This window comes from Phyllopteryx taeniolatus, chromosome 2, assembly GCF_024500385.1.
Source record: "Phyllopteryx taeniolatus isolate TA_2022b chromosome 2, UOR_Ptae_1.2, whole genome shotgun sequence".
Classification (NCBI taxonomy): domain Eukaryota; kingdom Metazoa; phylum Chordata; class Actinopteri; order Syngnathiformes; family Syngnathidae; genus Phyllopteryx; species Phyllopteryx taeniolatus.
Genome location: NC_084503.1, coordinates 38,474,906 through 38,498,908, shown reverse-complemented (window position 1 = coordinate 38,498,908; position 24,003 = coordinate 38,474,906). Strand labels below are relative to the sequence as shown.

The following is a 24,003-nucleotide window of genomic DNA, read 5'->3' as shown; positions in this document are numbered from 1 at the left end:
CATAATCCCCCAGTCACGTGACTAGGTATCACGTGCCCCTCACTTTTGTATGGGGGTTCCAAAAACAGTGCGTCTGTCGAGTTGGGTGCAGTTGAGGCTCCAGGGTGAGAAAGGTATTGTTTCCTACTTCTTCCCCTAATCTGTCCTTGACACACCTATGCAGAGGGTTACAATTTAGCAGGGACAGCTATTGTTTTACAATTTTCTTTTTCAGGTAAATGGACGTCAATCCAGAATGCTACTAGGTTAGCTAACACGAGTGGTGATTGAAAAACAAAAGATTGAGTGCACTGACAGCCGTGCATTGTTACAGGATGTTAACGACATTACTATGCATTGTTGACACGCTGATAGAATCACTCATTACCTCTATTTAATGTCACAAGAGTAAACTGCTGAGAAGAAAAAAACAGGATCGACTGTTGGAGGTCCTCGTTCCCAGCCTCTGTAGACATCATTGACTGGATAGCTACTAGTTTGTGGAGATAATTTCTTGTATTTGGTAAGGCTTATCATAATGATATAAAACTCTGGGGGGGATAAGAGATCAATGAAAAATGATCAGGTTCTCATAGATAAATGTTTAATTATGATTTTTTTTTTTTACCCCCCTACAAACTACTGCCACGAAACATTATCAATTAGAACTTTTATTTGCGGAAAATGAAAAATGGTTGGAATACCAAAATAGGTCCTATTTTTTTGAGGGGGTCTCTTAATTTTTTACAATTCAAATGATCTATCTATATTACAGACCTGGTTAAAATGTGTGTCATGTAAAAATATTTTTTAATCATTTAAAAAATATTTGTATTTCTCATTTTGTAATTTGACTTTTTTTTTTTACCTACAGTTAACTACCCAAATATTGTTTTTATTTTTACTAATATTTGTATTTTATTATTTACAATAAATCAATTATTCAACTCACCCACTGGCAGCTTTTTTCAAAACATTATATTTTAGAGCATTTTGACTGATCTTTCAAGATCCACAATATAAGCCCCGAAACTACCGCAAGAAAGGGAAGTCTTCTTTTGCCAGAAAAATAGTGTGTTTCTAGTTTGTTCTATTCTTTAGTAATCAGCAGTAGAACATGGGTTGGTTTCACCAAAAAACCCAGTTTCCAAACAAACAGCAGAGAAAACTGATTTTCTTTTTGACATATCAAGCTATAAAACAAAAAAAACAAGACTGATAAATGACTTTTGATGGCAAAATAATAATGTATTGACAGATATAGAGCTAAAATGCCCCTGGACTGATGTCCGGTCAATCACACAGCACATAGAGAGAGAGAGAGACAACAATTCACACTTCACTGAGTGGGAATGTTCCAAAACACTATCAGTGTAAATATATTTTAAATAACTAATTTTAGGGGAAAAATGGCAACAGATATTGTGTTCACTTGTTGGGTCATCATGCTTTATTTATTTTTTGAATGACGTTATGGTGCAGTATTGCTTAAAAATGTGACATTTTGCTCACTTGAAACTACACTGATTTGAACATGATCCATACAGTCACTGGAATAACTTTACTTTTATTTAACTCATTCACTGCCAGCCTTCCCAGTTAACATGGATATTTGACTTCTAAAGCCGTCAATGGCAGTGAATGTGTTAATGTTCTTATAGAATTCTCACTGTAAACTGTATTTAATTCCAGATAACCAAATGGATCCACCAGCTCACTAATCCTAATTTCATCCAACCTTTATCTACCTCCTCACTGTTGTGGAAAACATTCAAGATTTCTTTGTTCTCTTGCTGGAACAATCAACATTCATATTTTCTAAAGCTGGATTCAGAGAGTTGGAGACTTACCCGCGCAACCCCTGAGCGCCTGCCAATTGGCTCATGGCCATTAACACTGATATGGAGGACTGGGGAGGAGTTGGCAGCAATGACTCTGGAGAGCGAGCGTGGCTCTTGCAGAGCCCCAGCATGGACTCTGCGCAGCATCTCGAGTCGGAGAGGAGGCCGAGGGGCAGCGTGTCGTCCTTGGGAGCGGTCTTCATCGTGGTGAACGCGGCTTTGGGAGCTGGTCTGCTCAATTTCCCGGCAGCCTTTAATATGGCAGGAGGAATCACGGCGGCCGTGATTCTTCAAATGGTGAGGTGCTAAGAAAAAGGATTTCTTTATATAACCCCCACGCAATGTTTAAGTGAATCTACCTTAATCTAGATAGCCACTGACAACCTTACTCACTTTGTCTCTGCATGACCCAAATTTCATTGCATTTCACTTTTTTAATTGAACTACTGAAATACCTGTTCCGAGAATAATAACTTTTTATATATTAAATTTTCTTGAGATCCACCAGTATGTAAAAGAAAGTTATATAAAAATAAATTGCTAATCATTTTTGATGATTTTTGACAACAGAATCTTGCTTCAAACATACAAACGTTTTAGTCAACAATGAATTAGGATGTGATGCTCCCTTTCTTTATTTTTCAGGTCATGCTGATTTTCATTATCAGTGGGCTGGTGATTTTGGGCTACTGCTGTCAGGTTTGTGTCATCAGAGCCTCTCCACAGTCTTTCTGTTCACTCTTTCTTTCTTATAGTTCTATCTGCGAGTACAGTGGATCCTGTTTTTTTTGTCTCTCCCCCCCCATTTATCTTTTTTTGTACAAAATGCTTATTTGCAGTTTGTGCCTGTTTATTCAAGATTTTTTTGGGGGTAAAAACGTTTTTTTTTCAATGCTATTATAATAGGCATCAATTATGTGCTCATTTTCGCTATTAGCGGTGCAGCCTGGTCCCTCTCCCTTGCAAATACTAAGGGTCCACTGTACATTTTTTTTTGAGGTAGTAGTTGTACTGTAGTGAAATGCTTAGCTCAGCATTGTGCACGCAGACTTTCACTTCCTGAATGGCACATTGAGATAATCACGTTTTATTTTCTTGTCTGGGCTTGCTTACGTATGAGCCATATCAGCATTTTAGAAATGCATTGCAGTTGATATTTTGGTAAAAGTGTGAATGGCTTGCTGACATGCTAAATACACTCATCACCCACTATGTTAGGTACACCTGCAAAATTTAAAAATCCATGTGTCAGGAGAGGAAAGCAGTGCACCACCAACACTGTGTATAGTGGGGATGGTGCGCTGCTGACCTCGACTCGGGACGTTGTGAGTCAGTGGGGAGAATACTTAGAAGACCTCTTCAATTCCACCGACACGCCTTCCCATGAGGAAGCAGAGTCTGGGGTCTCTGAGGCGGGCTCTCTTATCTCTGGGTTTGAGGTCACCGAGGTAGTTAAAAAGCTCCTCGGTGGCAGGGCCCCGGGGGTGGATGAGATTCGCCCGGAGTTCCTAAAGGCTCTGGATGTTGTGGGCCTGTCCTGGTTGACACGCCTCTACAACATCGCGTGGACAGTGCCTCTGGATTGGCAGACTGGGGTGGTGGTCCCCCTTTTTAAGAAGGGGGCGGTACCGGAGGGTGTGTTCCAACTACAGGGGGATCACACTGCTCAGCCTCCCTGGTAAGGTCTATTCAGGGGTGCTGGAGAGGAGGGTCCGTCGGGAAGTCGAATCTCAGATTCAGGAGGAGCAGTGTGGTTTTCGTCCTGGCCGTGGAACAGTGGACCAGCTCTACACCCACGGCAGGGTCCTCGAAGGTGCATGGGAGTTCGCCCAACCAGTCTACGTGTGTTTTGTGGACTTGGAGAAGGCGTTCGACCGTGTCCCTCGGGGAGTCCTGTGGAGGGTGCTTCGGGAGTATGGGGTACCGAACCCCCTGATGCGGGCTGTTCAGTCCCTGTACGACCGGAGTCAGAGTTTGGTTCACATATCCGGCAGTAAGTCTGACTCGTTCCCGGTGAGGGTTGGACTCCGCCAAGGCTGCCCTTTGTCGCCGATTCTGTTCATAACTTTTATGGACAGAATTTCTAGGCGCAGCCAAGGCGTAGAGGGGGTGCGGTTTGGTGGCCTCAGTATTATCTCTGCTTTTTGCTGATGATGTGGTTCTGTTGGCTTCATCAAGCCGTGACCTCCAACTCTCACTGGAGCAGTTCACAGCCGAGTGTGAAGCGGCTGGGATGAGAATCAGCACCTCCAAATCTGAGACCATGGTCCTCAGTCGGAAAAGGGTGGCATGCCCTCTCCAGGTCGGGGATGAGATCCTGCCCCAAGTGGAGGAGTTCAAGTATCTTGGGGTCTTGTTCACGAGTGAGGGAAGAATGGAACGGGAGATCAACAGGCGGATCGGTGCAGCGTCTGCAGCGATGCGGACTTTGTTTCGGTCCGTTGTGGTAAAGAAGGAGCTAAGCCGAAAGGCGAAGCTCTCAATTTACCAGTCGATCTTCGGTCATGAGCTGTGGGTCGTGACCGAAAGAACAAGATCCTGGATACAAGCGGCCGAAATGAGTTTCCTCCGCAGGGTGTCCGGGGTCTCCGGGCTCTCCCTTAGAGATAGGGTGAGAAGCTCGGTCATCTGGGAGGATCTCAGAGTAGAGCCGCTGCTCCTCCGCATTGAGAGGAGCCAGATGAGGTGGCTGGGGCATCTGATTCGGATGCCTCCCGGACGCCTCCCTGGTGAGGTGTTCCGGGCACGTCCCACCGGGAGGAGACCCCGGGAACGACCCAGGACACGCTGGAGAGACTACGTCCTTCGGCTGGCCTGGGAACGCCTCGGGATCCCCCTGGAAGAGCTGGATGAAGTGGCTGGGGAGAGGGAAGTCTGGGCGTCCCTGCTAAAGCTACTGCCCCCGCGACCCGACCCGGATAAGCGGTAGAAAATGGATGGATGGATGGACACTACAAAGACAAGATATTTAATGTTCAAACTTGATTGTTTTTAGCAAATAATCATGTTTTTAGCAAATAATCATTAACCTGGAATTTTATGGCTGCAACACGTTCCAAAAAAGCTGGGACAGGGTCATGTTTACCACTGTGTTACATCACCTTTTCTTTTAACAACATTCAATAAACGTTTGGGAACTGAGGACATTAATTGCTGAAGCTTTGTAGGTGGAATTCTTTCCCATTCTTGCTTGATGTCCAGCTTCAGTATTTTACGTTTCATAATGTGCCACACATTTTCAATGGGAGACAGGTCTGGACTGCAGGCAGGCCAGTCTAGTACCCGCACTCTTTTACTACGAAGCCACGCTGTTGTAACACGTGCAGAATGTGGTTTGGCATTGTCTGAAATTGCTGAAATAAGCAAGGTCGTCCATGAAAAAGACGTTGCTTGGATGGCAGCATATGTTTCTCCAAAACCTGTATGTACCTTTCAGCATTAATGGTGCCTTCACAGATGTGTAAGTTACCCATGCCATTGGCACTAACACAGCCCCATACCATCACTGATGGTGGCTTTTGAACTTTGGGTCCATAACAGTCCGGATGGTTCTTTTCCTCTTTGGCCCCGAGGACACGACGTCCACAATTTCCCAAAATAATTTTAAATGTGGACCACAGAACACTTTTCCACTTTGCATCAGTCCATCTTAGATGAGCTCGGGATCAGATAAGCCGGTGGCATTTCTGGGTGTTGTTGATAAATGGCTTTTGCTTTGCATAGTAGACTTTCAGGTTGCACTTTCGGATGTAGCGCCGAACTGTATTTACTGACACTGGTTTTCTGAAGTGTTCATGAGCCCATGTGGTGATATCCTTTACACATCGATGTCGGTTTTTGATGCAGTGCCGCCTGAGGGATCGAAGGTCACGGGCATTCAATGTTGGTTTTCGGCCTTGCCGCTTACATGCAGTGATTTCTCCAGATTCTCTGAACCTTTTGATGATGATATGAACCATAGATGATGAAATACCTAAATTCCTTGTTATTGTACATTGTGGAACATTGTCCTTAAACTGTTCGACTATTTTCTCACACACTTGTTCACAAAGAGGTGAACCTCGCCCCATCTTTGCTTGTGAATGACTGTGCAATTGAGGGAAGCTCCTTTTATACCCAATCATGGCACCCACCTGTTCCCAGTTAGCATGTTCACCTGTGGGATGTTCCAAACAGGTGTTTGATGAGCATTCCTCAACTTTCTCAGTCTTTTTTGCCACCTGTCCCATCATTTTTGGAACGTGTTGCAGCCATAAAATTCTAAGTTAATGATTATTTGCTAAAAACATTAAATCAGTTTTAACATTATATATCTTGTCTTTGTAGTGTATTCAATTAAATATAGGTTGAACATGATTTGCAAATCATTGTATTGTTTAACACAACGTCCCAGCGTCATTGGAATTGGGGTTGTACAAGCTACGACCAAAATAGTGAACATATTGAGTGCCTTGACTTGCAAGCATTATCGTGTTTGTACTTCAAAAACTCATATCTCCAATCTTTCCCTATTGAAATGAATGGAAAAGCCCATCTATGGCATTTTGCATCGCATGTTAGCATTAGGCTAACAGACAGTCAAAGTTATGTGGTTGTTTCACATACACAATGTGTAATTCATTTGCAGTTTATATTTTGATAATACATTTAAAAACCACCTTAAAGGCTCCATTATGAAGAATATCTCAATGTGCCAAGCTGACGTAGGTCGTGACTGAGACCATCTCATCAGCTGCTTTGGTTTCCTCAGGTCAGTAATGAGTGCACCTATCAGGAGGTCGTCCGAGCCACTTGCGGAAAAGTCACGGGAGTCCTGTGCGAGGTCGCCATCGCCGTCTACACCTTTGGCACTTGTATCGCTTTCTTCATCGTCGTCGGGGACCAGCTGGACCGTTGTGAGTAGACTGTTGATGTTCAGCTTAAACTCTACGTACTAGTACGCTGTTTGTCCTCACCAGTAAGAAAATTCAGCGCACTAGTAGAGCAACTAGGAAGCCCGATTAGAACGACTGTATCCAACCAGTGTTTTTCACCACTGTATGACATTTCTGCACATTAGTAGGACAACAACATTATTAGTGAGGCAAAACCACAAGCGGGCATGTTGGTTCTACAAGTAGGGTCCATGAGGCTACTAGTGTGTGACACAGCCTTCCTAGTTAGGCCTAGTGGTGTTACTAAGGCAGCACAGTAGGATACTAGTAAAGTTTAATTGCGTACAAGTAATGGAAAACAAAATAAAACAGTCGTTCTAGAAGAGCGCCCTCGTTGTTCTAGTGCACTAAATTTCCTTAATAGTGAGGACAAAGAGCATACTACTCATGGACCTTAAGATGAATATTGTTGTGGGAAAAAATTTACTTGTTCTGATAGAGAATATCTGAATAAATACTTGAAGACGAAGTTACTCGCACAGTTTAACTATCATTGCAAAAAGGTCAGAGGATTCTGTGTTTCGTGTTTGTTCTTTCAAGTCACAGAAATGTTTTTTTCTTCCTCAGATGACTGGGCACCTGGACGCACTCTGTTTTCATTGTTGTTTTTTGCCGTACCTTTCAGAAATTAGGGCACATATGTGACTAAATTAGTCACACTCTAGAGTCCTGTCTCGTCCAAAGAAAAGAAAAAAAATCATACGTTGGATTTCCAGCACTTCAACAGAGTACTAAGCCATAGCTCTGCGTGCTAAAACGCAGATTGATCGTGCTGTATGCGTCCCTGCTAATTTTTTTGCGTCTCGGATGCGGGACGCACATCAAACGAGATCCCTGTAATAGTATTCCAAAGTTGTTCTGCTAGTGAGGGCGAAAAGCATAGTTGTAAATGGACCTTACATTTTATTTATTCAAATGTTCTTTGTATGGAAAGCCATTTCAGGATTTTTTTTCCCATAAGGAATAAACGTCTTTCCATAATTTACTAGTATGGTATTATTACATAAGAGTAGGCCTAAAATGGCACTTGTAGTGGAAAAAGACATTAGTGAGACACAGTCGGTCTACTCGTGTGCCCTCGTCGTTTCACTAGTGGGCTCAATTTTCGTACTAGTGAGGACAAAAGGGCGTTCTAGTGGATGGACCTTACCTAGATATCAAATCAATGCTCAAACGGCTTCATGAGAGGTTGTTTGAGCATGTATTTGATTATTTGAGTGGTAACACAAATGAGTTAAGGAACTTCCGTATTGTTATCTCTCCGTATAATAAATATTAGTATTACTATTACATGCAAATATAGTGTCTTGTATTAGTATTGAAAATCTCTGGCTAAAATGTGGCGCTTTTGCTGATGAAGGCAAAGGGCACAAATGATGGCCGAAGTGTCGCTCACGTGACCGTGTCATGCGGCGCTACGTCCAAACATGCTGACAGCGACTAAATTTGTCTCCCTCTCGTACCTGAAATTAGACTCTGACGTTCTGTGCCCTCTCCTGCTCCTTGTGACTTTTTACCTGCTTATCCTTGGGAAATAAAACCTTTTTTTTAATTGTCACAGTGATTGCGGTGGCGTTTCATGACGGCTCCATTAGCGGCTTCTGGTACACAGACCGCAAGTTTACCATCGTTGTCACTGCAGTTTTGGTCATTCTGCCTTTGTCCATTCCCAAAGAGATTGGCTTCCAAAAGTATTCCAGGTATTGCTCTTTTTAATATCTCACCTCATAAACTGGTTACCTCAGCCAAGGAGTTGACATGCTTGTCACGTTGCTTAATTTGCACAAAACTTTGTGGCGGAGGAACACTATCAAACCTTCGTCACATTTCAGTTCAGATCAGTAATTATACTTTTGTTAACACAAAACATGCCAAATCATCCTAAATTTGTCATACTTAATTTTGATGCAGACAGATAAAATTGTGAAATATACTAAAAATCCTAAGATTTTCATAAAAATAAATACAAAAATATCCTAAAATTGTTTGAAATGTGTGGTTAAAAATGTTTTTTAAAATGTGCTCGGGTTCAAAAGATTTTGCAGTAAATAATTTCAGATTTTGTGATGGTTAAAAATATTTGCCTAAATCCTAAATGAAGCGTGCATGAAAATTAATTATATTCAGAAGATTCAAAATGTTCTGAATTTGTGTATCAGCATTCCTATAAAAAAGTCTAAATATCCTGAAATTGTGTAGAATTGTTTATAAAAAAAAAAAAATCAAAATACACTTCTGTTCAAAAGACTTAACAAAACAATCAGAATACTCAGGAATTTTGTGAGATTTTTCAAAATATTTTCCTTACCTTCTGAGTGAAGTGTGCATAAAAACTTGCTAATTTCCCAATTTTGGGACTAATAAAGGTTATCTTATACTTTTAAAAATCAAATGTTTGAAAAAGATTCAAAATATGCTGAAATTGGATTAAATGTTTCATATATGATGTTTTTCCAAATATCCTTTAGGTTAAAAGGTTCCACAATAAAAACAATCTGAAAATTAAGTAATTTTGAAATAGTTTATAAAATGGTTTCCTAACTTTCCAAGTGAAGTATGCATGAAAATTAAGCATATGCAGAAGATTCAAAATATCCCGAAATTGTGTATGCTTTTTCAAAAAAAAAAAAACAATTCTAAATATCCAGCAATTGTGTAAAGTTAAAGGATTAAAAAAAAAAATCGGAATATTAAAGAATTTGTGAGATGTAAAAAAAAACAACAACATATTTTCCTAAACATGCAAGTGTTTCGTGTATGTTGACGATTCAAAATATTGTCATTCAAAATTGTGTATGATTTTTCATGAAAATATTTGACTAAAATCCTAAAATTGTGTACAGTTTTTCTAACAATCTTCTTCAAACTGTCCTTTATTTAAAAACTTTTAACAATAAAACATTTCACCATATCAAGTTTTGAAAAAATATTTTCAGAAATTTCCAAGTGAAGCATGCATGAAAATTAAGCATGTGCACGATGTGTATATTCCCTACTGAGTTCCAATCTATCTGCTAGTATCTCTAAACAGTGTCTGTATCTCTTTTTGCAGTGCTCTGAGTGTGATTGGTACCTGGTATGTTACCATTGTGGTGATTGTAAAATACATCTGGCCTGATAAAGAAGTCATGCCGGGGATTGTTCCCAACAGGTGAGGACGCCACACACTTGGTGGCGGGTCAAGTAAAAATACTGTTACACGATAGACCCACCCGCGATGGTTGAAAGTCCTCAATATAGAAAGACCATATAAAAAAACTTGTAATAGTTTTACCTGTCCAAAACACTTTAAACATACTAAACCCAATAAAACACAATTTTTAAACACCTGGTAAATTTATTACTGCGATGTAACTGTATTTTCATTCATTCCGTTGTTCATTCCACATCGCTGTCTTTGTTACAGTTCTACCTGGACTGCAGTTTTCAATGCAATGCCAACCATATGCTTTGGTTTCCAGGTATTCATTTTGCTGTCATATAAACTCATAGAAATGATATTCTGTTTTTCTGCAATCACCGAATTTGAATGGAAAATTGATCATTGGTCTTTTTCCTCACAGTGCCATGTCAGTTGCGTGCCAGTGTTCAACAGCATGAGCAAGAAAGCGCTCAAACCTTGGGGGCTTGTTGTCACACTCAGCATGATAATCTGCCTCTTTGTTTACACTGGGACAGGTACAAGTGTGTTTGTTCATAGCACTTTGAGTCATATCTCTATTGACATGATAAACAGTAATCATAAGCAGTGTGAATATGTGAGTGATGCGGTCTTCTACACAATGTCTAATTTAAATGTATTTTATTTGAGTTATTACACAAATACATGTTATATAAGTGTTGTAGTAGTCAGGTGTTTGTCTCTACCCCCTTTTGTCAGGTGTCTGCGGCTTCCTGACATTTGGCTCCAATGTCAGCCAGGATGTGCTGATGTCATATCCTTCTGATGACATCGCCGTGGCCATCGCCAGAGCTTTCATAGTCGTCTGTGTGGTCACCTCGTACCCTATTTTACATTTCTGTGGCAGGTAACAACAATATAAAAACAACGCCCATTTTAATGCCTCTCTCTTAAATTAAAGAAATTAATATATGTACCGCTCTGTTAAAAAAAAAAAAAATATATATATATATATATATATAAAATAAAAAAAATAAGAGACTACTGCAAGATTAAACAAAAGTAAAATAAGTGGCCTTCAAAGTCATGGATTGATTTTTCGGTCAATGATGCTTGCTGTGCTCTTGTCAGATAGTGGTGCCTTGAGGTACGAGTGACCCTGACCTACAAGGTTTTTGAGATATGAGCTGTCGTCCAGCCCTTTTTTTTGGGGAAAGCGCCAACTTGAGATACGAGCGCTGTATGGTGACAGTGACTGAACTCACTCCAAAAACAAATGTCAAACTAAACAAAAGAAATACACATTTTGTACTGAAAACAACCGCATAACTTTGCCGTAAAATCTACTAGATTGTTAACCCATAATGAGAAATGGGCTAACTAATAAATATCATTCATGTTGCAGTTATAACCCTTTAAGCAATGGCTATTTGAACACAAACAGTGCAGCAACACAGGTACACAGGCACTATAACAATACTCACAGGCATATTTACTTACTTATTTATCCTCTGCTGTACAGTCGACCCCTGCTCTTTGCCGAACAGTGTAATTCTGCAGATATTTGACGCCCATTATAATTGTATTGGGGGGGAAAAATAGTCTTTATTTAAACCCCAAAAATTTTGAATAAGTGGGCATAAACCTCCAATAATCATTAAATTAGAAAATGCAGTTTATGCAGGGGTTCCACTGTACTAAGAAGCTAAAACAGTATATCTGTAAGTCTTTCTTATACTAACCCCAGGTGGCCAAGGTGCACAAACCAAAAAGCACAGCACAATGACGATTGAATTGAAGCAAAAAGTGTGGTAAAAACTGTTTAATTTCTTTGCTTTCAATTTAATTACATCATTACTGTGTGTTTTTATAATGTGTATGGTTATAGAGTGCTATTTTTGTCATAAAAAAACATTACAACTTTTTTTTTGGGGGGGGGGGGGGTGTGCATTAATTTCAATGGGCACAGATCATTTGAGATACAGCTGTTTTGAAATGCGAGCACCGTCATGGAACAAATTCAACTCATATCTCAAGGCACTGCTGTAGACGCTGACAGAAAATGACAAATGATTTGTTGGCATAAACTGATAATTTTGCACTGATAATTTTTTTTATTTTATTTTTCTTCCAGAGCTTAATGTATTTTTTGACATCCAACACTTAGACCTGCAGATTCTAATGAGCCAACATAAGAGCAGTACCGAATGGGTAATAATGCTCAGTTGTGATTAACACTGCCAGAGAGCCGTATTAATTTAACAATATTTTCATTGTGGTCGTAGTTTGCAGCGGTGTAGAGCTGCACTCAATAAACTTCAAACCTGTTTTAAATATTTCGATGACCTTATTTATCATTTTGATACAGCTCTTGTTTGTTTGTTTATAGTTTGTTGACATACCTAATGATGATGTTCAATGTGTACAAGACGTGGGATTAACTAGCAGTTATGCAATGATGATGAGAAAACTATTTATGGAACCGAAGAAGATGCAGAAATGCCCTCGTCTAGGCCCAGCGCATGTTTTGCTCTGACCAACCAATCAGAAAAAAAAAAAAAAAACTGGTATTGTGATTTGAAATCTGATTTGTTAAAGAAACAGTCCCATTGCTAATATACTGTGGTGGCTTGAATTTAACAGTAAACTAGGGCTCGACCGATTATGGGCCATGCCCATTGTTGGCACCGATATTCTGCATTTTGGCCCATATCGGCATCTGCCTTTTTTAAAACTTCGACAACCAATAAGAGATCAATTTCAAACTGGGTAAACTTCAGGGAACTATTATTTATTCATTTCAATTTTCATTTATGTTTATAAGACACACTGCTGAGCCTGGGAGCTCTTTGGACTTTTGGGTAGAATTTTAAAACCTAGATGTCTGTTCAAGAATTAAAATAAATTAATAAATAACCTGAAAAGCTGTTTAATAAACATATATCTAAAGGCCTTTAAACGTCGTGTTGGAGTTGGCCAAACAACAGGCTTGTATCTTGAAAAACTGCCCCACTGTGCAAAAATAAAATAGTACTGCACGGATATGATGCATACAGGTAAATCTCAATACACTACAATATTGTAGAATATATTTATCATTTATTTCAGTACTCATATACATTATATAGATGCATTAAACACTTGGGAAAATACTTTTCAGATGGCAAAATCCTGCCTAATTTAGACATTTCATTGTTTCTTGATTGTTTATGTAATATTCTAGTTTGTAGAGGAGAGTTTGGGGGTTTCCATTTGCTGTGCTATGTAAATATTAAAAATTGTGAAATATTTATACACTGAGTGTGTGTAGTTCATCTATATATAGAGTTTCACTTTTCGAATTGAACTACCTCACTAAATTTAGCTTTTGACACTGTTGTAATTTAATGAGATGTACCTGTAGATTGCATTTCCACATCCATCTGATATGACTTCATCATATTAACCCTCGCGGGGTCCTGAAGTCCCCTGGCACCAGTCTTTTAATTAAAAACAAAACCTACGAAACGGCTAAATTCATTTATTATGACCCTCGTCACTGGAAAAGCCTGCTAGAGAGCATCAGGAACACAGAGACTTTAGCTGCTTTTAAAAGGAGGCCCAAGACTCAACTGTTTGTTTGTTTGTCTTCGCTTTTAACTGATTCAAATCTCTTTGAAGGACTTTGGATTGCATTTTTAGGGTCTCAACATCCTTGACATTTTCTGTTTACAGGGCCGTTATCGAAGGTCTGTGGTTGCGCTGGCAAGGCGAGCAGGTGGAGGTGTGCGTGCGGCGCGAGCAGAGGCGGAGGATCGTGCAGACGCTGCTGTGGTTCGCCATCACCCTCGTTCTCGCGCTCTTCACCCCGGACATCGGGCGCGTCATCTCCCTCATCGGAGGATTGGCGGCCTGCTTTATTTTTGTCTTCCCAGGTACCCTCCACTCCTTGTTTGTGTTTGCAGTTGTTGTGCGGCTTAAACCCACACGGTAACATTTGTGGAACATCTCTCGTTTTGATTCTAAAGGTTTGTGTTTGATCCAAGCCAAACCGTTGGAGACAAACAGTCGATCTACCAGGTGAGAGCTTCATTCTTTCATGAATCTATTCATCCATTGGTTAATAATAAATGGGTCAGTTTTTCCTCATACTTACTGTTGCTGATTATTTTTCTCTGTTTGAGTAATATCACTGCAAGCCTTTTCTGACATTGCTTACTCCAAAATATGTGATTATTGCTGATATTGGAAAATTCAAGGCTGCCATTTCGGTATCGGATCTGAAGTGAAAAAGTTGGATTGAGATGTCCCTCCATACAAGTACCTACAATTAGGGTAAAACAAACATACTAAACCAATTGCTTCTTCCTGTCTTGGGACGTATCATCACATAAATCTGAAATCCTTGCATGATTGAATCTTTTATTTATATATATATATATATATATATATATATATATATAAACAAAAGGGATATTACACAAATAGCCCTATTTTTTTAAAGTGCAAAAGGGGTATTTTTTTCCATGAATGAAGACATCTTTTCCAGAATAAAGAGTGTAATATTACAAGAAGAATAAGTTGTGTTTTGGAAATTCACTTGTCAAAGCATGATTTTCTTCTCTTGTTAAATGTTGACTTTAATACCATAGTAGTAAAACCTTATCTTGGAAAATTACTTTATTCTCCTAAGATTACGACAATGTCTTTGTAATGTTTTTATTTTAAAAAAAATTTAAATGTTACATTTTTTCTGAAGCAATAAATTTATTACAGCTTTTTTTCCCTCTTGGTGGCTTGGTTTGCTCAACATTTTTTCAGCACCTGCACCTACAGCATCTGCTGTGTGTGTGTGTGTGTGTGTGTGTTTGATCGTCTGCGCAGCCACTGTTAATGATACGTTCAAGGGCAGCCCGGAAAAAGGGGTTATCTTCAAAAGAAATTCATTTTAATGGCTATAAAAGTGTGGAGAGGAGATGAACTACAAAACACGAGTTGAAATTACATTGATGGATTTTGGGGCTGCTGCTCAGATAGAATACACGATCAACATATAAAACAACACACAACTATGATTATATAGTGGACGGTGATTAAAATGAAAGAAAGCTAAAGATTTAAGTGTGTACTGAAATAAAATGTATTGGTGTTTTCATTCCCAGGTGGCATGGACTGGTGGTCTTTGGTATCGTCATGGTCACACTCGGAGCATTTATCTTCGGCCTCACCACGACTAATTCCATCTATCAAGACGTCGTCAGCTAAAGGGAACATTTCTGTCCCAGCTTGTGGACATTTTGCAATTCTACTAAATAAGATGAAGCTTTTTGTGCCAACTCATGTAATCAACCCCGACCTCCACCTAGTTGCGCATCTGTACCACACAACCAGGAGTAAAGTGAAGACATCCCAGAATACAAAGTCAACCTCAGACACTTTTATCTCGAAGGTTTGATATTACAATTGCATGTTTTTACGTTTCTTTTTTTAGTGCTTTTAATCCGCAGCTGAAGCAGTTTTCGGACAGCAGCCAGTTCACAGCTGCTTATCCTGTCACCATGTAGAGATTACACATTCCTGTTACATCTGAGGGACTTTGAATAGACAAGACCTCACAATGTAATTGTTTGGACATTTTAAATTACGTGGTGGAAGAGTAAATGTTAATCATTGAGGAACAAGTGCGGCGGTTCACAGGTTCATCTAATCAAAGTCCAGGCGTGTGACTGCAATGGTGAATCGAAATTGGATGATAGACTTGCACATTTTGTTTTAAATGAGTAATGTTAATTCTTTGGAATAAGTCAATTCTACATCACAGATGTCAAACTCAAGGCCTGGGGGCTATATCTGGCCCACCGCATCATTTTATGTGGCCCACGAAAGTAAATCATGAATCAATTCTTACAGTAACTTGAACAATAGTTCAAAAAACTTCTGATTTCAAAATCAATTTATTGAATATACGAGGTAATGAAACATATGGTTTCACAGTCTTAATGGCCCTCTGAGGGAAACCGTAACTACCATGCAGCCTGTGACCAAAAATGAGTTTTACACAAAACTAATGTACAGGACTACCAACCAGTTGGGGGGCTATTTTTTCTTTTGAATACTATATATGCAAAAGTTTAGCATTTATGAAGCCATTACAGTGCGTGTACAAGATACAACTTTAGCGCACAATTTAAGTTGGTATAAAGCAGGTGCATAATTTATACAATGTAATTTTTGCTAAACCAAAGCTTGAAATTTGTCTTTTTGAGCTCTGTGGCAGACACTCAACACTACATCAGAGAACAGCCGGGTTGTATTTCTCAAAGCAATATTTTATGTTTTATCTACAGCGTTAAAGGGATGAAAATGTTTTTGTTTTTTTTTACCATTTATCTGAAGGGAAAGCAGGAACATTGTTTTTTTTTTTTTTAGAGCTTGAATTTTAGCATTTGTATCAAATGTTTTGGTGCTGCTGTTTATCGAATCACATGAATAAATAGCTTCATTGATGTGTATATTTGTAAACAAATGCTCACGTCTTCCCCAGATTGGTGAATAAACCTGATAATTGCACAGTTCAACAATCTATTAAAAATACAGTTTTAATGAAATCAACTTCAGCATCATTGACAAGTCACAAGTACAAACTGCGATTGCAGTGTTATAGATTAATTTCAGCAGACAATCAAGTCGAGTCATTGAGACAAGGAAAGACATTTTTCTTTGCACTGTGCCTAAACTGAACATAGAGTGAAAAAGGTATTTTGTTTTTGATGAAGCTCAAACACTGCAGTGTGCTCTGAAGGACAAGTAAAATGATTGGAATGAACTCCCAACACTCTTTTCCCCTCAAAATGCCCCCCAAAAAAATAAAGTTTAATGAGTGCATATTGAACAATGCATCAAGGATCAGTAGGAGCTGTTTGTGATGAAGGACTGGAACATGTGAAGAGCTGGACCTGGAGCCCACTGTGGAACCATGTGACCTGCACCCTGAAAACAAGTAATCAGTATTTGAAGTGCCACACAAATATACTCGAGCTAGTTTGGCTTACTTTAACTGTCAGGAAAGTGACATTTCCATACTGCTGGTAGAAACCTGCGACCTGGTCATCAAGGTGCCAGGGCTGGTACCTCGCAGTGGCCTGGGAACAACGTTTAAGATATTAGACTTTGCTATTCCTGGATCACATCGCATGCATTTACATCCTCAAACCTCTGGGCTCAATGATAGTATGGCAGCTAATACTATTGAAGAGTCTCATATGAAAGTGGTTTGTTTGTGTTCCGCATTTTAACTAAATGTATTTATGTAACATTAGGTGATGATTGTGTACATTCTAAATGCGATGGCATTGTGAGGCTTTATTGTACTCTCTAAGTGTTTTACTGTCATCTTTTGGCATATATACACACATAATTCACAGATGTTCTCTATTTTGTGGCAGTGTTTGGTCCCTATCCCCAATGTATAGATGATTTTTTTAAGTATTGAAATTAAACTAAATATCATTTTGAGGTCGTTTTAAAACCTGTGAATTGTGGAGACAAAACTGGAATTTGAACAGTCTGATGTTGGTTAAAAACTGCAGTAAACAAAGCAAAACATGAAAAATTAGTTATGTGGCCAAAAATGGCCACGAGCTGAAAACTGAAGCAAGGGTTAAAGTAAAATCGTAGGTCTCTACCTCTATGCCGAGGTCTTCCACAAACCACTGATCCCCCAGAAAGTTGCAGGCCATGTCTGTGTCCCCGTTGTAGACGAGCGCCCGAAGGCCAAAAGAGAGCAACTTGAGATATACGTCCTTCACCGTTGCGTAGAGGTTGGTGTAACCTCCCCCGACAGTGTTACTACAGACAAGAAAATAAGTGTTGTTAATATGAATTACCAATAGAAGGCACTCCTTGACCAAAAAGTCAGTGGGTAGGTGCCTACCATTGGATGTGTACAGTACTTCTGTGACTATTACGTCAGCTGGTCACAAGATTAAGCTTCGCTGATGCATGCAAGCTTTACAATAAAGCAACTATGTCAGAAAAATATACATTTTCAGAAGGGTCCTATTAACCTGCATCAAGTCAGGAAAGAATTCTGAATACATTTAAGAATGGTCCAACAATTTCTGCCTATGTAAAAAAAAAAACATGGGTATCTACTATTACATGTTTTTTTGGAACTGGATTACAATAAAATTTATATCAAGTTATTTTAGCTGGAAACAAAAGTACTACTTCGCTACAACCAGCAGGGGGCACCATTAACTACACGGAAAGTAGCATTACATTTACTAGTGTAGTTCATCCATTTTCTATAGAAAAGACATTTATTAACAAAAAAATATTACAATACAGCTACTTCTCAAACTAGAATATCGGAGACTCAAATCTATTTCAGTAGTGAAATTCAAAAAGTGAAACTGATTCTTTACACAGTTAAGTATTTTTCTCACATTTTGATACTTAGTTCAACGAAAACCCAATATTCTCCAAGAAATTCAACTTGCACGCATTACAAAAGAAAAATCTAATTTACTTTAATCTAGAAATAGGCCTTTCAAAAAAAAAAAAATTCCTATACAGTAGGTACAGAAAGTATTCAGACCCCCTTAAATGTTTCACCGTTTTGTTATATTGCAGTCATTTGCTAAATTTAAAAAAAAAAAAATTCCCTCATTAATGTACACACAGCACCCTGTTTTCTTTCTGTCAATATGGGGTGCTGTGTATACATTGAGGGGGGGGGGGGAAGATTTTAGCAAATGGCTGCAACATAAAGTGAAAAATTTAAAGGGGGTCTGAATACTTTCCGTACCCACTATGTTTAATGATTTTGTACAGTGTACCAGTAATACAAATTCTACAATATCTGGATTTATTGAGATCCACCTATTTATACATACAGCACAAGACAAGTATTGAATATATTATTATTATCATATTATAATATATAATAAGCTCCGATCTTTGTGTCCGACTGTTACATGTTGAGAAATTACCAAAAACAGAAATCAGTTAGGTCCAGTTAATTTTGTTACAGTTGAGCGCACAGTTAGTCCAGTCAGTGAAAATGGATTGCATGGTAGCTTGGGAACTTAATGCAGTTAATGTTATTGGTCAAATAAATTGTTGCAATCCCAAAATAAAAACACAATTTGGAACTTTCCACTACCGAAAATGAATGACTACAAAGAATAACTTCATGCAGAGCTTTGTTGCTATGACCTCCAGTACCTGCACAGGTCCCATGGTGGCAGCGTGTCAGGAACATGCAACGCTTTCCTCACGTCACCCCTGTTGAGCCAGTTGGCTTGTGCAGTGCTATTAATGCAGGGGGGGACCTCACCCAGGGAGATGACAAATGACCGTCCATCTGAAAGCTTAGTGCAAAATTTTTGTCACGATCCATTTTGCTTACCTGAATAAGAGGACGGGTGTGCTCGCACTCACCTCGTTGCTGCGTTTGCGGTATTTCATGAACAGGTGACTCATGGCCCTCTCGTAGGCCGGGTGAAACCCACCGCGACCCTCACAATTCAAGTAAAGGGCGTACTCATTAAGGCCGCTATTGTACACTATATTAAAAGCCACACTGACCTGCAGGGAGATTAGAACAGGATCAGTCTCCCAAACAGTAAGATGAACATTATATATACAGAGCACACGTACATACCAGCATTTGGCATTTCTGGGAAGTAGAGTTGGAAAAGTCGCATCTTTGCTCGTCGCAGCAATAATTGTTAAGATCAAGCCACAAGCTGCACATGAAAGCACAACGTTTCAATAACAACCACAGCAGGATATATCATCACTACCTCTGGAATCAAATGTTTCCAATATAATGGTGCCTTGACCTAAGAGTGACCAGACTTTGAGATAGGAGCTGTCACGTGGATGATTTTTTTTTGCTTTGACTTGCACGCAAAAGTTCAACATACGAACACTGTATGGTGGCATTGAACTCAACTACCTTCACCAGCGCAGTTTGACATTTCTTTAAAAAAAAGTCCAAGTTGTTCATTATCACTCACAGCTGAAGTCAACTGTCAAACTCAACATAAAACAAAATTTAACATTGCGAGCAAGTTTTTAATATTTTGACTTCTGTAGTCAAGGCAACCAAAAATAGAACCGCTCACTAATGACAGTTCTACACCACTACAAATTACAACCACAATACCTGACTGAACATTTTCATCTTTGTGAACACAGAATTTTTGATTGAAGCAAACTTACTCTTCTCCAAAGAGGCCGTGGTAGTAGCCAAAATATATTAAAGTCTGGTCATTGAGTGCATAGCTGCTGAGACCATTTCCCACAGCAAACCCCTGAAAAAACAAACAAAAATAACATACAATTGACAGGCACGCTTCTAGCGCAGTGATACCCAACCACTTAGAGGGCTGCGAGAGATCAGGTGTGCTGGAGGAAATTCTAATCTCAGTTCACTTAATTGGGCCAAAAATATTGATGTACTAACAAATTATTTCTATATTTGTTTATCCATGTATGCCAGTGACAGAACTATTAAATGCTCTTCCACTAGAAAGCAAAAGGTACCATTTAGCCTCTGGTTATAGTAAAAAATTGCTTAATGTTCAACAAAACAGGGCCCAGATTTTACACTGAGCATTTACATTTTGGAGCAAATTGAGATCTGATCATCATTTCATATATACACACACACACACAAAAAAAAAGCTTTTGGGGCCATTTTTTGCTTGGTGTGCCATGAGATTTTTCTAAAGTATGTGCCTTGGCTGGGGGAGGAGAAGAAGAAAAAAAAAAAAAAAAAAAGTTGGGAAACACTTAGTACACACAAAGGTACCGTCTACATAGAAAGGTAACAATACTTCCATCATGAAACTGCATTCTAGCTGAAGAATCTCACCTTCAATTTGATTTTGTCATTTCCTGCAACAATGCGCAAGCTGAGGGTTGGTACATAAATTCCACCATAACTTTCTCCGAAGATGAAGAAGTCATTCCGAGTGAAGCTCGGAAATTTGGCAAAAAAACTCTGCAGGGCTCTGTAGTTGTCCTCGGCGACCTAAATGGCAGAGGTAAAAGGTTGCACCCTACCTTTTACACAGTAGGTCAATCAATGAGTGACTAAATTCACCTGATCGTCATCCGTGGCGTAGTCACCATCATTGGAGTAAGAGTAGCCGACTCCTGCGGGAGATTCTAAATAGAGTACATTGGCGACCCTGTTCCAGCTGAAACTGTTCTCGTACAAAGTGGCGCCATCGTCTCTTACCTGAGAGAAAATTAACAACCAAAGTCACGTTAACAGCGCGTGTCTGTGCCACTTTTGCACACTGTGGGCATGCTCACGTGGAAGGGTCCGTTCTCTGATAGGAACCCATCCAGAGAGCTGCAGCCCGGGCCTCCATTGAGCCACAATACCAGCGGATCGCTGACCGGGTCCCTCTGAGAGGTCACAAACCTGCACAAGACCCAAACCACAGATTAACTTAATGGTCAAAGAAAAAAAAAGGAAAAAACGAGTTCTGTCATGGTGAAAAAGGCATCACTAGCTAATTGGGAAAGATTTGGTCTTTGGAAATAGAGGGTCCTGGTTTGAGTCACTCTGTGGACAAAAAAATATTTAAGGACACAGTGCTGCCCCCTGGAAAAATCCAATGTCAAAATTAGGCAGCAGTTGGGTTGAAAATCTTGCACACTACAGTATGTAATCATACACAAAATTAGATCACTTGCTAATGCAGATGCATGGTGGTTTTACATTTTCTATTAGAATGACCAGCGTTGGCAAAAGCACTCGGTTCTTAAATGGAAGACACTTTAAAAAAAAAAATAATAATAATAAAAAATAAAAAAAAATAAAAAGACTTAACCAGGACAATTACAGATTCAACTCCTTTACTCATTAGTAAAAACAAATTACTTGGGCACAAAGTTATAATTTTTTACTGTCAATTATATACACCATTGTTTGTCAAAAGTGTGGTGCACATGCTCTTTCTAGTAGTACGCTAGTTCAGTTGTATTTAACTTTTAAGTTCAATACATCAGCATTTCATAAGTGCTTTTAAACATCTATTCATGTACGTTGGACCTTTATGTGCAATACATATTAATTGAATCATGATTTAAGTAGAGTAAGTCACACTGATGGTGTAGTGGTGCACTCGCCTGACTTTGGTCCGGGCAGCGTGGGTTCAGTTCCCACTGAGTGACGGTGTGAATGTGAGTGCGAATGGTTGTCTATGTCTATATGTGCCCTGCGACTGACTGGCGACCAGTTCAGGGTGTAGTCCGCCTTTCGCTCGAAGTCAGCTGGGCTAGGCTCCAGCGCCCCGCGACCCTAACCAGGATAAGCGGTGTTGAAAATGGATGGATGGATGATTTAAGTAGTTTTTTTTTTAATTTTCTTATATTTAAGAAATGTTAATGCTTTTGCATGTTACAGTGACATACAAATGTTACAAATATTACTATGTATGCTACAGTAATTTAATGTTGCTCATGATGGAGGTACTTGAGAGTATTTCTTTTAGGCAGTACTTTGTGCAAAATGTTTGCAAACTACTGCTATACATAATACCAGTTTTGATAACTTGGCACAATGAAAAAAAGCAAAACAAAAAAAAAAAAAATACACAAAATAGTTTACCTATTTTTTTTGCTACCAAAACAACTCATTCCCACAACTTTGAACTGACTGCCAAAAAAAACAAAATTAATTAAAGCTAACTAATGCTAAAAAGGCTGGCACAACACAAGCCCATTTTGACAAAGTAAGTGGAACTGAGTACCACCGTAACAAGCAACATTAAAATACAATAACATAGTAAGCAAAGCAAATATATTTATAGAGCCCATTTCATACACAGGGGAATGTGCTTTACATGATTAAAATAATTTAAAAACAAAGAAAAAACATTGAAAACAAAAGGGGGGGAAAAAAGTAGGTTTAAGTTTATCCCTGAAATTATAAGTGTAAGCCACTGTAACATTATGTTAAGGTTGAACATTAGCACTGTGCTTGAATATAAGAAAAATAATAAAACTAAATGGCTCAATCAAAAACCTTATTTACATGTTTTTAAAACAAACAAATAGCAAAACCAAATGTACTCAGTTAAATGAAACTATACTTTGAAATGTATTGCACTTGAATAGTTTGTAATGTGCATGAACAAACCAAATTAAATACGTACTTAAGTACACATACCTGAAAAATGTACTTAAGAACAGCGACGTTATATTTTTTAATTTGCACTTTGTTTGTGCCCACCGTTGAGAATGAGAGTTTTCACAATAATACATAAACACGAATGGAATCCCAGCTCAAGTGTGTATTTTGTGTTGCTCACCAGTAATGGAGAAACTTGCCGGGTCTGGCCTGGACATGTCCCGACCACTGACGGTAGTTTGGTTTGAACGTCATGCCGGGGAGACGGGTCACCTCGTCGGGGGCATAATGAGCCCGAGAGCCGAGCTGGAACACGATTAACACGGATGTCAACAATGCCAACAGGCGACCGCCGGCATACATCGTCCGACCTCACCGACGACAGAACTAAAGGAAGTAAAAGCAGAGACAGAGAAGGTCGTTTTTATACCCTAGCGCGTGACTTCCTGGTAAAACAAGTCACGTGATCGCCCGAGCTGGTCACGTGCATTGTTGATGACAAAAACTCACACTTTTGCTGCTAGACTTAGCAACTTTTTGGACTACCGCAGCTACTTCCATTGTAGCACCTCAAAACGCTAAAACGCACGCGTTTCCCTCTCTAAATGACACTCATTGATTTCACACATCATTTGAGCGATATTACATACTATATGACTTTCAGCATTCAAAATTATGCCTATTGTACAAATATTACTGTAGCATAATTAATCTTTTCACTATTTTAATTAGTAATGCTTACTACATTTTTTTTTCTTCGTGATTATTTGTTTTTTTGTTTAAAAAAACCTATATTATACTGTGTTGTGTTTTAATCACTTTTACAAACAACAAAACGTGATCAACACGCAAACAACGTGATGTTCTACGCAATTACGCATTGACATCACGCAATGGTAACGTCTCCTGAAATTTGGTAATGCTCGTCACGTGACCGCATTGCCCAATTTATGTCCGTCTAGTTTTGAAGCGGTCGTAGCTTTATTGTTTTGT

The 24,003-nt window shown here is 39.1% G+C and overlaps 2 protein-coding genes across 4 annotated transcripts; one reads left to right on the top strand and one right to left on the bottom strand.

Annotated features, from left to right (window-relative positions):
- Positions 1-16: 16 nt before the first annotated feature.
- Positions 17-16,706, top strand: slc38a7 (solute carrier family 38 member 7). Of its 3 annotated transcripts, none has more exons than XM_061766127.1 (12): positions 17-104; positions 1,672-2,117; positions 2,466-2,519; positions 6,571-6,715; positions 8,316-8,454; positions 9,807-9,905; positions 10,161-10,215; positions 10,318-10,432; positions 10,635-10,782; positions 13,590-13,789; positions 13,883-13,934; positions 15,017-16,706. In XM_061766127.1, the coding sequence occupies exons 2-12, from the start codon at positions 1,863-1,865 to the stop codon at positions 15,117-15,119; spliced, it is 1,365 nt and encodes a 454-aa protein (XP_061622111.1). In that variant the 5' UTR covers positions 17-104; positions 1,672-1,862; the 3' UTR covers positions 15,120-16,706. The 3 variants fall into 3 exon arrangements, with proteins under 3 accessions (XP_061622111.1, XP_061622110.1, XP_061622113.1); XM_061766126.1 differs by having other exon boundaries at positions 20-113; XM_061766129.1 differs by having other exon boundaries at positions 37-113; positions 1,804-2,117.
- On the bottom strand, positions 16,438-23,453 carry si:ch211-122f10.4 (cathepsin A-like). The gene is made up of 11 exons (XM_061766125.1): positions 23,192-23,453; positions 21,186-21,297; positions 20,971-21,108; positions 20,740-20,898; positions 20,085-20,176; positions 19,522-19,606; positions 19,299-19,445; positions 19,083-19,228; positions 17,540-17,702; positions 16,907-16,996; positions 16,438-16,844 (listed from the first exon to the last, which is right to left on the bottom strand). Exons 1-11 carry the CDS (start codon positions 23,371-23,373, stop codon positions 16,761-16,763), a joined length of 1,398 nt encoding a protein of 465 aa, XP_061622109.1. The 5' UTR covers positions 23,374-23,453; the 3' UTR covers positions 16,438-16,760.
- Between the last annotated feature and the right edge of the window lie 550 nt (positions 23,454-24,003).

What these genes read in the sequence shown, in the direction of transcription:
- slc38a7 (XM_061766127.1), top strand. Translation starts at nt 1,863, where the DNA reads ATGGCCATTAACACTGATATGGAGGACTGGGGAGGAGTTGGCAGCAAT. An exon ending in TTTTGGGCTACTGCTGTCAG is followed by an intron (nt 2,520 to 6,570) that starts GTTTGTGTCATC and finishes TGGTTTCCTCAG; the next exon opens with GTCAGTAATGAGTGCACCTA. An exon ending in CTTTGTTTACACTGGGACAG is followed by an intron (nt 10,433 to 10,634) that starts GTACAAGTGTGT and finishes CCCTTTTGTCAG; the next exon opens with GTGTCTGCGGCTTCCTGACA.
- si:ch211-122f10.4 (XM_061766125.1), bottom strand. Translation starts at nt 23,373, where the DNA reads ATGTATGCCGGCGGTCGCCTGTTGGCATTGTTGACATCCGTGTTAATC. An exon ending in ACCGCAAACGCAGCAACGAG is followed by an intron (nt 19,229 to 19,298) that starts GTGAGTGCGAGC and finishes TTTTGCACTAAG; the next exon opens with CTTTCAGATGGACGGTCATT. An exon ending in TGGAAGACCTCGGCATAGAG is followed by an intron (nt 16,997 to 17,539) that starts GTAGAGACCTAC and finishes CGTTGTTCCCAG; the next exon opens with GCCACTGCGAGGTACCAGCC.